General features: G+C 38.5%; 1 protein-coding gene across 1 annotated transcript in view; it reads right to left on the reverse strand.

Annotated features, from left to right (window-relative positions):
• Positions 1-14,539, reverse strand: part of LOC135218331 (3'-5' RNA helicase YTHDC2-like) — a 789,914-nt gene that overhangs the window by 246,022 nt on the left and 529,353 nt on the right. Inside the window, 1 exon segment of the mRNA XM_064254560.1 lies at positions 9,777-9,934. Coding sequence (XP_064110630.1) covers positions 9,777-9,934 — 158 coding nt within the window.

Raw genomic sequence — 14,539 nt, forward strand, 5'->3', positions numbered from 1 at the left:
AGACAGTGACGTTATCGAGTCGGCCAACTCGATAACGTTACTGTCCGTTCTGATTTCATTCCCATCCACTGGACGGTGGTTCGATCCCATGAGGGGATGAAATTATTATCAACTAAACAATTCCCCTTCGGTACATATATGAAAATATATCAATTCTGAGGTAGAGTGGATTAGATATTAAAGAACAATTGTAGCTCGAATAATGTGTATATATATTATATTATATATATATATATATATATATATCTATATATATATTATAATATAGTATATATATATATATATATATATATATATGATATATATATAGTATATATATATATATCTATAGATATATATATATATAGATTATCTATATATATATATCTATATATATATATCTATATCACACACACACACACACACACACACACACACACACACACATATATATATATATATATATATATATATATATATATATATATATATATATATTATATATATATATATGGATACAGATATAGATATATATACAGTCACACACTGTGAACAGCACTGTATTCGTGGATCCCTTTCTGGAACATATAAACCTATTATTTGCATAAAATTTTCCTATTATGTATTAGTATTTTTCTGAGAAATATCCACAAATTCATGTTTTTATCATTTTCATTATTAAATGCAATTTTTGTGGTAAAACAATTTAAAAAACCATGTAAAAAATTTTGAGTGGGTTTTTCTTGAGTTTTAACAAACAAAATAGTTTTATGCTTTTCATTGGGGTTTCAACTGTTCACTGATTCTGGCTATTCGCGGGGGTCTGGTACGCCTCTCCCATAGTTACGGGGGGAATCTGTATTTTCAATTGTTTTTTTGTATGTGGTGTGAAGTTCTTTATTTTCCTAAGAAAATAAGAATTTCATTGTTTATGTTTCATGTTGTATATATTTGCATTATTCTAATGTTGGCCTCTTAGTGTTAAAGAGAAGGGGACCAAATTCCACACTCCTGCCTTGTATATATTCTTTAAAGATTTGTATTGTTATGAATTACTAATTCTTAAATAATAAGTCAATTTTTACTTATGTAATTTCATAACTCATGCCTAGAGAATAAGTTGAAATATGTTTAGATTTAAGTTTTTGTACATATTTCTAGTAAGTCCTCTTTGGTTTTGTTATTTTTGTATATACCTTATTCTCTAATTATATTATTCTAGGTTACTTTTAGTTTTATTGAGACCCTTTTATTTATTTCAATCATGTGCTATTTCTCTGGTACTATTTTCACGCAGTGACACGAACTGAGCCCCAGAAAAAGGATTTTGACGTAGGAAAATCTATTTCTGGGCGATGGGTTCGTGTCGCCCAGTGAAATCTCACCCTGCCCCTGCCCTGTCGCCCAAGATTGCTTGCTAACTTCAGGATGGCCACCAGAGGCGCGGCAGTCGGCGTGGCGTGGGGTGTAGTGGTAGTAGTTGCCGCCTCGACCTGTGGGTCGGCTCTCTCAGTTGGGGATTTTGGTGTGGGAGAATTCTAAATGGCAAGAAGTTCGTGGTAGTGGTCTCACTCGCCCCAGTTACCATACCGACACCCTTCTTTTATTTGGGTGAGCGAGTCAGTTATACTGACATCTTTTTTATTTATTTTTCTCTGGTATTTGTTAGCTCATTTACCTTAGAAATAATTAACTAAAGGATTATTTCACTGGGCGACACGAACCCATCGCCCAGAAATAGATTTTTCCTACGTCAAAATCCTTTTTTTAAGGACAGGACTTTGATATTCATACCACTTAATAAGGTGACTTGGGACATCTCCAAACCGCATATGATATTCGCCTCTGACCTTCGGTTTTTGACACCAGGGCGATTTATCCCGAAAATAACCATTTTTCAAATTCTATCTCCTCCCTTGATATTTAATATTAAGACCTAGGATTACTACCATATATAGACCTGATGTAGACCTCCAATCGAATCGGAAGTTTTTTTTCTAAAAGTCATTTTTTTGCTAGATATGAATTTTTCAATATGGTAAAAAAATAAACCCTATAAATCAGAAGAAAAAAATTTATAAAAAAAAGACAAAACAGAAATTGGAAAAAGGGCTCTATTTGATTGTTCTATAATGTCTTTCTGAGTTATATACCAAATTCCAATGTTATAGCTTTAAAACTAAGTGAGAAGATAGATTTTGAAGGTCAATAAGTATAGTTTTGAGATACGGGCGTTCAAAGTTTTTCTTCGTATTTTTATAACGACAATGTTAATAAATAATGATTATTATGAATGTATATTTCTTTTTGTGGTATTAATAAACCAAACTATTTTATTTATCATAATTTAATCATAAATGATGATCCCTTTGCTCATATATCGTAGCTTGGGGCACTGCGTCAGGCAAGACGGGGCACTCCTTCCTATGCAACTCTCTCTCTCCTTCACTAACTCGGCTTATTACAGCGAATTTTCTTCTTCTGTATGTTAGCTAGATGTTTTCCTAGTATTTTCCGTTTTGGCATGATGAATTCTTGCCGAAACAAAAATAAACAAGAGAATGTCAAGAGGTGAAATTCGAAGTTGTACTCTCTTTTTACAAAGACAATGTTAATAAATCAAGATTATTATGAATTTCATATTCCTTTTTGGGTATTAATAAACCAAAACTATGTTATTTATCATAAATTAAGATCCCTTTGCTCAAAGATTGTAGCCTGGGGGACAGTGTGACGTGTGCTTCAGGCAAGACTGGCGCGTTTACTAGATAAGCATATGTAAAAGCAAGCGAATGTCACGAGGTGAAACTCGAACGTTTAGTCTACTTGAAGTCTGTGGTCCTACTGATCATGGTTGAACCAGATACTCGCTTCTGCGAGCTATGGAATCTCTACAGATGCCATTTCTCACAATTTCTTTGACAATAATTATCAAAATTTACGATAACAGAAGAAATATTGCATTTTCTTGTACGGATGAATATTTTAGGTTTATTGAGTTATATTTACTAATTACCCTGTAACTACGAAAGTAAGAGGAATTTTGACGAAATATTTTGTATACATATTCTCAAATGCCATATGAAGCTCCATGAATTTTTTCATGACTTTGCATTTTTCGCCCTATATCACCATATATAGGGGTTACGGCCGGCCCCCTTAACCCTGAAGATTTGAAACTATAAAGATAGGCAGCATTGTTGTAGCCAAATGAGAATTAAAACAATTAAAGCAAAGGCAGATAGTTTCAAGTGAAATATGTAGGGTTATTCAGATAAAAATGCTTAACACTCCGGGGAGTGCCGGCGCAGCTCGAGTGTCGGAATTACATGCTAATTGGAAATTTCAATCTATACTATTGTGCTTGAAAAATTTGTCAGTCTTATTACATAGATCGGTAACGAAATACTTCACGAAGTATTTCGCCGACAAATTCATGAAATGTATAAATACTATAAGTATTACCAGACTAAGCTTCTTAGTAGTAAATTACTTAATATTAAGTCGTTAACGGAATACTTCGGCAACGGAGTATTTCCCCGACAACCTAGATAAGCATATATTTAATATAAGCATTATTAGACTAAGCTAATATTATAAGATAGTCGATACCGGAATACTTCGGCAACGAAGTATTTCTCGACAATCTAGTTAAGAACATCTGAAAAAATTAAGGCATATATACGTCGACACGGAATATTTCGGGAACGTAATATTTCGCTTACAAAGCTTACAAGTTTTATGACCTGATTATTAATAATTACTAATCAGTTGACAACGGAATAGTTCGGTACGCCGAAATGTTTCGGCAACGAAATACTTCGCCAATAAATAAAATGCATGGTTTTTCTAGAAAATACCTGTCCTGTATCCCTAAAAACGAAATATTTCGGCTACGAAATATTTTGTCAATGGTCTAACAATAAACCATCAAAAGGAAGATTACTCATTGAGTCTTTCGCATTACAGGTGGTCCGTTGCCAGGCTGAGGGATGCCACGCGTCACTAGGCAATGACTATGGCCACGTAGTATGTCGTTCGCACTCCAATTGTGCGGTAGCCTTGGATGACTACGTGGCCTGGCACCCGGACGCTTGTACCGTCTGTTACGAGCTTGTTTTGTTGTTGACTGATGAACAGGTAAGGATGTTACAGAATTATCTTATATACTAAGAATATAGTAAGGTGATTTGTATATTGTTCTGGTCCGCCACTAAAACAAAGATTGCCTTACAGGCGGACAAGTCGATCGTCCACGGCGCGAGGGCGTCCCTACGCAAGTGGGTGGCGGGGTTCAGCAGAAACGCACCAAAAGGCCGGCCCCATGTTTTGGATGCTGGCCTTTGCAAAATGATCTTTCCAGGCGCCACCTTCACAACTGCAGTGCCTAGGGATGTTGCCGAACCCCTCATTGAAGCTATCCGCATTGAGACGACGGCCGCTTTAGGGGAGAAGCAGGACTTTACGGAAGAAGTGGCGGTGATCGACCTCAACGTTGAGCCGATGGTCACGGAGGACCAGGTAGGTGGGGAGGTAAGTGGGGCGAGTTCCCATCCTTCTCCTTCCCTTTCTTCAACTCCATCCTTTAAGGGTTTTTCGAAACCCGTTAAAGAACAAGGAATGCCGTTGGTTATTCCTAAAGTCAAGAAGACTTTAAAAAAGAAAAGCAACTCTGTTCCGCCAGCGGCGAATGAGTCGTCTTCGGTGTCACAACCGTCGACATCATCTGTCATTCAGCCTGCTGCCACAAATCCTTCCCCTACCGAAGGTACAGGGTCAGTCCCAAGGGCGGCGGAACAGTTCTTCGACCCTGAATCCTTCACTAACCAGCTGTTAGCTAGGATTAGTGGAGTAGTAGATCAGAGGATAGATGCACGCCTTAGATCAACACCGAACATCTCAAACCAGGCTCTCTCGTCATTGACTGAGAGAATCAAGCCCATTGAGGAGATGCTCTCAGGCCTCTTTAGATCCGGAACACCAGCTCTATCAATGATGGTTCCAGATACTTCAAAGCTTCCCCCCTTCAATAAGGAAAACCCTTGGAGGTTGGCCTTAAATGCTCCCTTCGTAGAAGGAAGATTGACTATAGAAGGGTGTGGAACATGACCAATAGAGGACTACGAGCTATTCCCAGCCGGTATGAAGTTTCCGTTCCCGGGCTTTGTCAGACTAGCACAACATGCGCTAGTCAGAATAGACAAAGTACCAAAGGAAACAGTGATCTTTCCCAGGGAACAGGCCCAAGCTGTCTGGGTCCGTTTCCTAAAAGAACTGAATTGTGTCAATACCAAATTGACACCGCACAAGGGAAAGTATACAATGTTTGTTACCCCAGATGGTCTTCCGTCACCATGTACAACCAAGGTGGCGGAGTTGTCATTGCAAGCAATCTATGATGACAAACCAGTCCCAGCCCTGAGGGAAACAGAGCCAACATCTTTGCTCTTGCCCTCAGGAGCAGACATTTGGGTAAATGCTCCGGCAACGTTCATGGCTGGTAAACTAGAACCGGATTGTGCTTCGGACTTGTTCTCCGAACGACTGCCCAAACTCCCCGGACATTTGATCAAGGGTGAATTTGAGGCAAGGACAAAGTTAGCCAGGACTATCAACTCCGTCACCTCGGCGGAGTTGTTAGCCACAACATACGAAGACAAACCAGTCCTTCGGGTCTTAACGAAAAGTCTTTTACAGACTCTTCAATCAGACCTGACTGAGTTCGCAAGTGCAAGAAGGGCTTGTAGGAAACATGTTTTGGCTGGAGCTACAGTCAAACATGAACCCAATAAGCTCATTAGATCATCCATTTGGGGAGAAAACCTCTTCCCCAAAGAGGAGATAAATTCCATATTGCGCGAAGCAGCTAGGGTTAACCAAAGTCTGAGAGTGAGGTGGGGTCTTCCTACGAAACGCCAATTTGATGTGTCTCCTCATCAACAAGCACCTAAAAAAGAAGGCGAGAAGGTATAACCCTTACCAGACGGCCCGTCCTCATGGATATATGCAGGCAGTGCCGTCCACCTCAAAGGTAACACCACCACAACAATATGTATTGGTTCAGCCATCCTCGGAACCTCAACCTTCGACTTCATCGCAAGTTGTGGCTTCCCCAGCATATAATCCTGCATATGAGACGAGAGGTGCCTTTCGTACATATAGCAGACATGCTGGGAGTAGTCGAACCAGAAGAGGCTCCAGACTGCGAGGCGGAGTCAAGGGTAGAGGATTCCGAGGAGGTAGAGTAACTAGACCAGTTTCCAACCAGTAAAATCTCCCAGGTAGGGGAGACTGTAACTTGTTCAATGGTCCGATGGACCTTCAGTCCATGGACCCACAGTTTAATATCAAAAGTCTAGGCTGGAAGTGGGAGAAGGGCCCTCCCCCTCCAGTCAACTTCTTTCAAAAAACCAACAGAGGACCTCTTAGAATATACAAAGGATCTTCTTCAGAAACGTGCCATAAGAGGGTGAAGAGCATAAGATTCCAAGCACGATTGTTCAGTGTCCCAAAGAAGGACTCAAACAAAAGACGAGTAATCCTGGACTTGTCTCGGCTGAATTCCTACATTCACTGCGACAAGTTCCATATGCTGACAATTTCACAGGTACGGACCTTACTTCCCCATGGGGCCGTCACCACCTCTATAGATCTTACAGACGCTTACTACCACGTTCCAATAGCCAGAAACTTCTCTCCATACCTAGGATTCAGGCTAGGCAAGAAAGGACGCTTTTAGTAGCCTACCTGGACGATTGGTTATTTTGGGAAGACAACGAAGCAGAATGTCGAAGATCAACATCCAAAGTTCTAAAAATTTCTAAAAAATTTCTAGGATTTCAGGTGAATATGGCCAAATCCAACTGACTCCACAAATCCCAGTTTCAATGGTTAGGAATTCAGTGGGACCTGAAGAAACACAAGCTATCTCTGCCACCCAAAAAGGTCAAAGAAATAGTGAAAGCTATAAAACGCGTTGTAACAAAACGACGGTCATCTCGAAGGGAACAGGAGAGAATCCTAGGCTCCCTTCAATTTACATCAGTGACAGATGTCTTATTGAAAACCAGATTAAAAGATATCAATCAGGTCTGGAGATCAAGAGCCAGTCTCAAACTCAGAGACGAAGTTTTAAGAATTCCAGACATTCTGAGACTTGTTCCATGGACAAAACAACAGAACCTATCCAAATCAGTTCCGTTCAATTTCCTCCCCCATCTTTGATCATCCACACAGATGCATCCCTGAGTGGCTGGGAGGGATATTCTCCCCTCAAGAAAGTTCGAGGGACAGTGTTCATGACATTGAGAAAATTACAACCGTCCAAGAAGATCCACATTCAAGTTGTATCGGACAGCCTTGCAGTCGTCCACTGCATAAACAAAAGAAGTCCCAAATCCAACAAATTGAATCATGTAATGATAACAATATTCCTATTAGCTGACCTGCTTTGTAGCTCCCAACATAGACAACAATGCTTTCGCGATCGATGCAATGTCTCTGAATTGGAACAGGTGGGAAAGGATTTATCTCTTTCCACCAGTGAACCTCCTATTGAAGGTATTTCACAAGCTACAATTATTCAAAGGCCAGTTGGCACTAGTGGCACCCAATTGGCCGAAGAGCAATTGGTACCCACTTATCATGGAGATGAAACTCAAACCTCAAAAGACTCCATCCTCGAAATTAACACAGACAGTACAAACGCGGACTGTGTCAACTTCCTCAAGAATTCTGAATGCCCTAACTTTATGGACTTCATAAAGTTTGCGGCGCAAGATGAAACGAATGTAGATCCGTTAAACGTTCTATTTGTAGAATCGGATAAAATAGATTCTACAATTAGACAATATGACCCAACAGTTAAAAAACTAGCTGTTTTTAAATGGTAACAATGTACAAGAAATGGATAAGAATCTTACAATTTCTTTCTTTAGATCATTACATGAGAAAGGCTTAGCCGCCAGTACTATTACCACAATTAAATCTGCCCTAAGAAAGATTTTCAAATAGGTTTCGATATTAATTTATCAGACACATACTTCTCATCTATTCCAAAAGCATGTGCTCGTTTGAGACCGGTCAACCGTCCTCAATCGATATCATGGTTCTTAAATGATGTCTAAGCTTAAACTGGCATCATATTTCGATAATGATAACTATTCTTATGCAGCAATACTAAGAAAAACATTGTTTTTAGTAGCTCTGGCCTCGGGTGCTAGAATATCTGAATTATCAGCACTTTCTAGAAATCCAGGACACGTGGAATTCCTTCAATCTGGGAAAGTTTTACTTTCACCAGATAGATAATTTTTAGCAAAGAATGAGGATCCACAGAATAGGAGGACTCCTTGGGAAATTATTCCTCCTCCAGAAGACGAATCATTATGTCCAGTTCATACACTTAAAACATTTATGACCAGAACATCTCAAATAACAATGTGCTCTCTTTTATTAGTGGAAAAGGGGGTACGATAACTTTAAGAGGAATTAGACAACAGATTCTTTATTTATTTATTAAACAAGCCAACCTAGATTCAGTTCCACATGTCCATGGTATCTGAGCAGTGACCACCTCAACTAATTATTTTCAAAATATGAAGTTGAAGACCTAAAAAAGTACACAGGTTGAAAGTCCCCAAAGTTGCTCAAGCGCCACTATTTTTAAAATTTTTTTACAGGCCCTTGAATTTTCAATAGTGGCAGCTGGTATTGTGGTGGTTCCTGAAGAACAGGCTGATGGTTCTCCTTAGAAACCTTTGAATAGACTATTCCGTTAACTATCTCCCTCTGCATGACCCTTCTACCTGCATGACTCGCTTACACTCCCCACTATACCTTGTTTCCGGACCGGGTGAAACGTTTGTTGTCGATCCCGTTACCGAATTAGTATATAATATTACACATATGTATGTAATTAACATTGCTATTGAGTATTAGTATATTACTTTGATTGGTCTGTATGATACATGTTCGAGATCAATAACTTCATATTTTGTACAATTTTGTTATTGTATATGTATTAATATTATGGTTATTGATATATTAAGAAATTATTTCTTACAAATAATAAGTTGAGATATAATACTAAGAGTAAGTTAAGATATAATGTTAAGATTAAATAGTAAAAATATTAATAATTCTTACTCTAAATATCATTAACCTGGTTTTATATATTTTATACTCAAACTTGTATAGCATTCTCTGGTATGTTTTCATAGGGCGACACAGGTCGACACCAGAAAAGGGATTTTGACGTAGGAAAAATCTATTTTTGGGGGAAGACCTGTGTCGCCCTATGAACCCTGGCCCTATTAACATTTCTTCCCACCCTGACTAATCCAAGTTTGTAGATCTAATCAGGAATGCAAGTTGGCGCTGGGGTAGTAGTAATAGTGGCGAGTGGGGAAGAGTAGTGGGATTCCGTTGTAACGAATCACACCAAAAGAGAGGGATTTTGACAGGGAATCATCTAAATGGCAGAAACCCTGTGGTCTGTGGTAACACAGCGCCCCTATTCTATACCGACACCCCTTGGGTGATCGCGCTGGGGGTAGTAACCTCAGCATAACTTTGTTAGCTTTTTTCTCTGGTATACGTAAGAGCTATTTATACTGGGAAAAATGAATAACAGGGATTTTTCATAGGGCGACACAGGTCTTCCCCCAGAAATAGATTTTTCCTACGTCAAAATCCCTTTTTTCACACTTTGATTAACATTTAGATCTACCGGTTTTGTCTCAATGGAAATATATTCAATAATAACTTTACCCATAATAACAGCCTACATTACTTACTTATGGGCAAGGCATGCTGCAATAGTAAGCACAGGATCCAGACATTTCAACACTGTTGCTGTTATCACCATCTTGGCTAAGCGGGGAGGCAAAGGCAAATCAAGCAAATGATGACCCAATTCTGTTACATCTTCCCATCCATCTAAAGCATCCATACTCTGCAATATAAAAAGAATATTTACAATTCAAACTGACTAGAGATGGCTACTTACTGCATTCTTTAAAAAAAAGGATCAGAGTTGTCATTATCTAAACATTTGTTAAAATCTGTAATAAAAAAATATCCAGATTGTCATCAAACAAATGTTTTTTCAAAATCTGACAAATATTTTTTACTAAATCTCTCAAAAGTCTAACAAAATCCTTTCAAAATGGCAGCAACCATTTTTGTAAGGGCTGTCTAATTCTGAAATACTGATTATAAAAAATTCAGATCAATATAAACCATAGAAAGCTATGTATAGAAAGAACTGCAGCACAATTTTTTCTTTCTTTGCTTCTATACAAATAACTATACCTTGTATATGACCAGCAAAAGTAGTATTTCCTAACAAGGAGTCACAAAATAGGTCAGTAACTTCCCGGTAAAACTACAGGATACCCAAAATAGTTGATTCAATAGCAAGCAAGACCACATACCCTTCTTATGCAACAACATACTATCAATAGTGAAGACATTGAAGTTTAGGTTATAATTCTTCAAGTGGTCTGTCCTTTCTATTTTTGAAAAATTACATTGGTCAGTATTTTTTCATACTTCTCTGCAGTCACACCATTCTTAAGCTGACCCTGATTCCAAAGTAGTTTTCCTTTTGTCTGTAATCCAATGACAAACAGATGTATGACGTTACTCCTAGATGTTGTCAGTGTTTCTGATACTTGGAATCTGAGAACATTTATTACTACGTTACTACTGACCTTCCAGCCCATCAACAGGATATTCCTAGATGAATGGTCAAGGCATGGATAAAGGCTACTGAGGATATGGTAACCCTTAAACGACGAGCCGCTATTTCCCAAAGTGTCTCTCGTAAGCTGGCGGCGTTCAGGAGTTAGCATCGAAGCGGAAAATTTTTTTTTTTTTTAAATCACAGCATGCTTAGTTTTCAAGACTAAGAGTTCATTTTTGGCTCCTTTTTTTTTCCATTGCCTGAAGTTTAGTATGCAACCATCGGAAATGAAAAAAATATCATTATCATATATAAATATTGGAATATATGACAGCATGAAAAAAAATTTCATAATTGTATACAAATCGTGCTGTGAGCAAAACGGTTAAAGCTAATGAGTTAATTTTTTTCGTTGTATTGTAAACTAAATTGCGATGATTTTGGTATATAACAAATTGTAAAATGATCAAAGCAACACAGAGAAAATATTATCCCAAAATGATGCCTCAATTCGTAATGCGCGGACATAAATTTTTTTCAAAAATTCACCATAAATCAAAATATTGTGCTAGAGACTTCCCGTTGTTGCAAAATGAAAGTAATTGATTGCTGGAGTACCTGGTAGAAGAGACGGTGGACTACGATAGGTACTGCCGTTATGAATTACGCACGACATTGTCGTATAATTGGCGGGGTTGCAATCTCATTGACATGGCGCATTTTTTGGGGCTCCACATTTATTTTGGTATGATGCCTGCTGCCGACGTCAGGCAATATTGAAGGCGGAAATTTTTTTTAAGTACGCCCAATGTGCCCGGCGTTATGTCTCGTGATAATTTCCTGGCGTTGGACAGGTATTTCAACGCCTTCAACCGAAGGGCCATACCCCTGAATAACAGCAATCGCCTCCTCCTAATCTGCCCAGTGTTGGAATACATTCGTGAACGGTGTAGAATTCTCGTGGTTCCTGGAAAGAACCTTCTTTGGATGAAGGGATGATGCCTTACAAAGGACGTCTGAGCATTAAAGTGTATAACCCCAAGAAGCCGAAGAAATATGGAGTGAAATTTTTTTTTATTACCGAGTCCAACACTGGATACGTTGTGGACTTTTCAGTGTATTCCGGGGTCTTCTCCACGCTGCATGACACTGTATTCAGTCTTGTGGAATGTTTCTGTAACCAGGGATATCACCTGTTTATGGATAATTATTATAACTTGGTATCCCTGGCCCAGGAACTGTATGAAGCAGGTGTGCACGTCAGTGGTACCCTTCGGTTGGTGCGTGGGGTCCCGAATTCCCTCAAGAGGTACGCTAGCCATCCGCAGCACCTAGCAAGAGGAGAGACAGAGTGGCGGCGGAAGGGCGCTGTCTTCGTCATCTGTTGGAAGGGGGTCCGACTCGTCCCCATGATTACGAGGAGTCATAAACCCATCCAAGAGGAGATCGTACAGCGGAAGAAGACACGTCGACAGGGCCGAGTTGTGTTTGAGCAGTTTCATGTCGAGCAGCCTACCATCATTGGGCACTACAATAGGCACATGGAAGGAGTTGATCTCTTTGATCAGCTCATCCAGTATTACCCCTTCACCAGGAGAACCAGGAGGTGGACACAGAAGCTCCTCAAATACATCCTTCAGTTGGCCCTCCAAAATGCCTACATACTCTACTGTGGGTACCGCGGTGACAATCTTCAGAGGTTGTCCCACATACAGTTCCTCGAGGTAGCCGGGAATGCCCTCATCAACTTCAGTCCCGATGAGTGGCCTTCCATCACTGACCCCCTGCCCCAAGCTGCAGATCTGCCCCTACAGGAAAGGGCAGATAGGAGGGCCAACTTCGGTCAACCTGCCACCCCCCCTGCTGCCGCCGCCCCTGCTGACAACGCCCCTGCTGACGACGCCCCTGCTAACGACATCCCTACTGCCGACGCCCCTGCTGCCGACGCCCCTGCTGACAACGCCCCTCTTACTGCCGGCCCCGCCATCACCGCTTCTCGTCGGGTAGTGGACCCTGTGTGTCGGCTGCAGCCAGGGGATCACACACTGGAGGTCCTAGAAGGGCGCAGGCAGAAACGGTGCCGGGTGTGCCATATGAATGGCAGAAGGAGAGACACCCGGTTCTTCTGTCGTACCGTAATACCACAGTACGGTCTTGTACTGGAGTGTGCCTCATAAAACGACAGCGGAGGGCGCACGGGGATGCCGGGCCCATCCTCTCTTCATGTCGAGAGGAAAAAAATGCAAGACTCTTCAATGGAGGAGGGAGAAAACAAGAATAGAACGAAGAGTCAGGATTACGAGTGAGTATTCTGCATTTATTTTATATTTATTTTTATATTTATTACAAGTTTTTATATATCCGTATCTGTGCATGATAAAATAATAATAAGACATTTCATTGTATGCGAAAAGAAAAGTGTCACCTGCATTCCTTTTATTTATGTATTCGTACCAGAATCGAAAAAGTAATATAATAATGTTATATATATATATATATATATATATATATATATATATATATATATATATTATCTATCTACTATATATATATTATATATATATATATATATATATATATATATATATATATATATATATATAGATATATATATATAAACACACACACACACACACATATATATATATATATATATATATATATATATACTATACTACTATATATATTATATATATATATTATATATATATATATAAAAAAAAAACATATATATATATATATATATATATATATATATATATATATATATTATATATATATATATATATATATATATTGGTATTTTTGGGTAAGCAAATTACATAACAGTCTAGTAATATTCAATAATTTATCTTCACTTTAAAACAAATTAAAAGTCTCTAGAACTATATTTAGATTTATGATGAAATTTTGAAAAGAACTTTTATCTTCCCTCCGCGCGCAGATTCTCGGCCGCAAATCTCCGAAATGTGTAAGTCGCATTCTCCTAATATTTGTGCCATTTCATATTAGGCGTTTTATAGAGTTTCATATATGAAAATGTGTGCAAAAACATGCAGAATACAACAAAAAATATTTGAAGGATGTAACATTTCTCATTTTCAAAATATTTGCATAAAAATTACGATAAATAGGAAAAAAACTACGTTCGGTCAACTTTGACTCAACCGAAATGGTCGAAAAATGCATTTTTAACATAAAAGTCTTACAGTCTAGTAATATTCAATCATTTATCTTAACTTTAAAACAAATTGAAAGTCTCTAGAACAATATTTAGATTTATGGTGAATTTTTGAAAAAAAACTATTTTCTTCCCTCCGCGCGCTGATTCTCGGCCGCAAATCTCCGAAATACGTAGGTCGTATTCTCCTAATATCTGTGCCTTTTCATAATAGGCGTTTTATAGAGTTTCATATATGAAAATGTGCGCAAAAACATGCAGAATACAACAAAAAATATTTGAAGGTTGTAGCATTTCTCATTTTCGAAATATTTGCATATAAATTATGATAAATAGGAAAAAACTATGTTCGGTCAACTTTGACTAAACCGAAATGGTCGAAAAACGCATTTGTAACATAAAACTCTTACAGTCTAGTAATATTCAATCATTTATCTTCACTTTAAAACAAATTGGAAGTCTCTAGAACAATATTTAGATTTATGGTGAATTAAAAAAAAAAAATTTTCTTCCCTCCGCGCACCGATTCTCGGCCGCAAATCTCCGAAATGCGTAGGTCGCATTCTCCTAATATTTGTGCCTTTTCATATTAGGCGTTTTATAGAGTTTCATATATGAAAATGTGTGCAAAAACATGCAGAATACAAAAAAAAATATTTGAAGGTTGTAGCATTTTTCATTTTCAAAATATT

The sequence above is a fragment of the Macrobrachium nipponense genome, chromosome 9 (assembly GCF_015104395.2).
Source record: "Macrobrachium nipponense isolate FS-2020 chromosome 9, ASM1510439v2, whole genome shotgun sequence".
NCBI lineage: Eukaryota > Metazoa > Arthropoda > Malacostraca > Decapoda > Palaemonidae > Macrobrachium > Macrobrachium nipponense.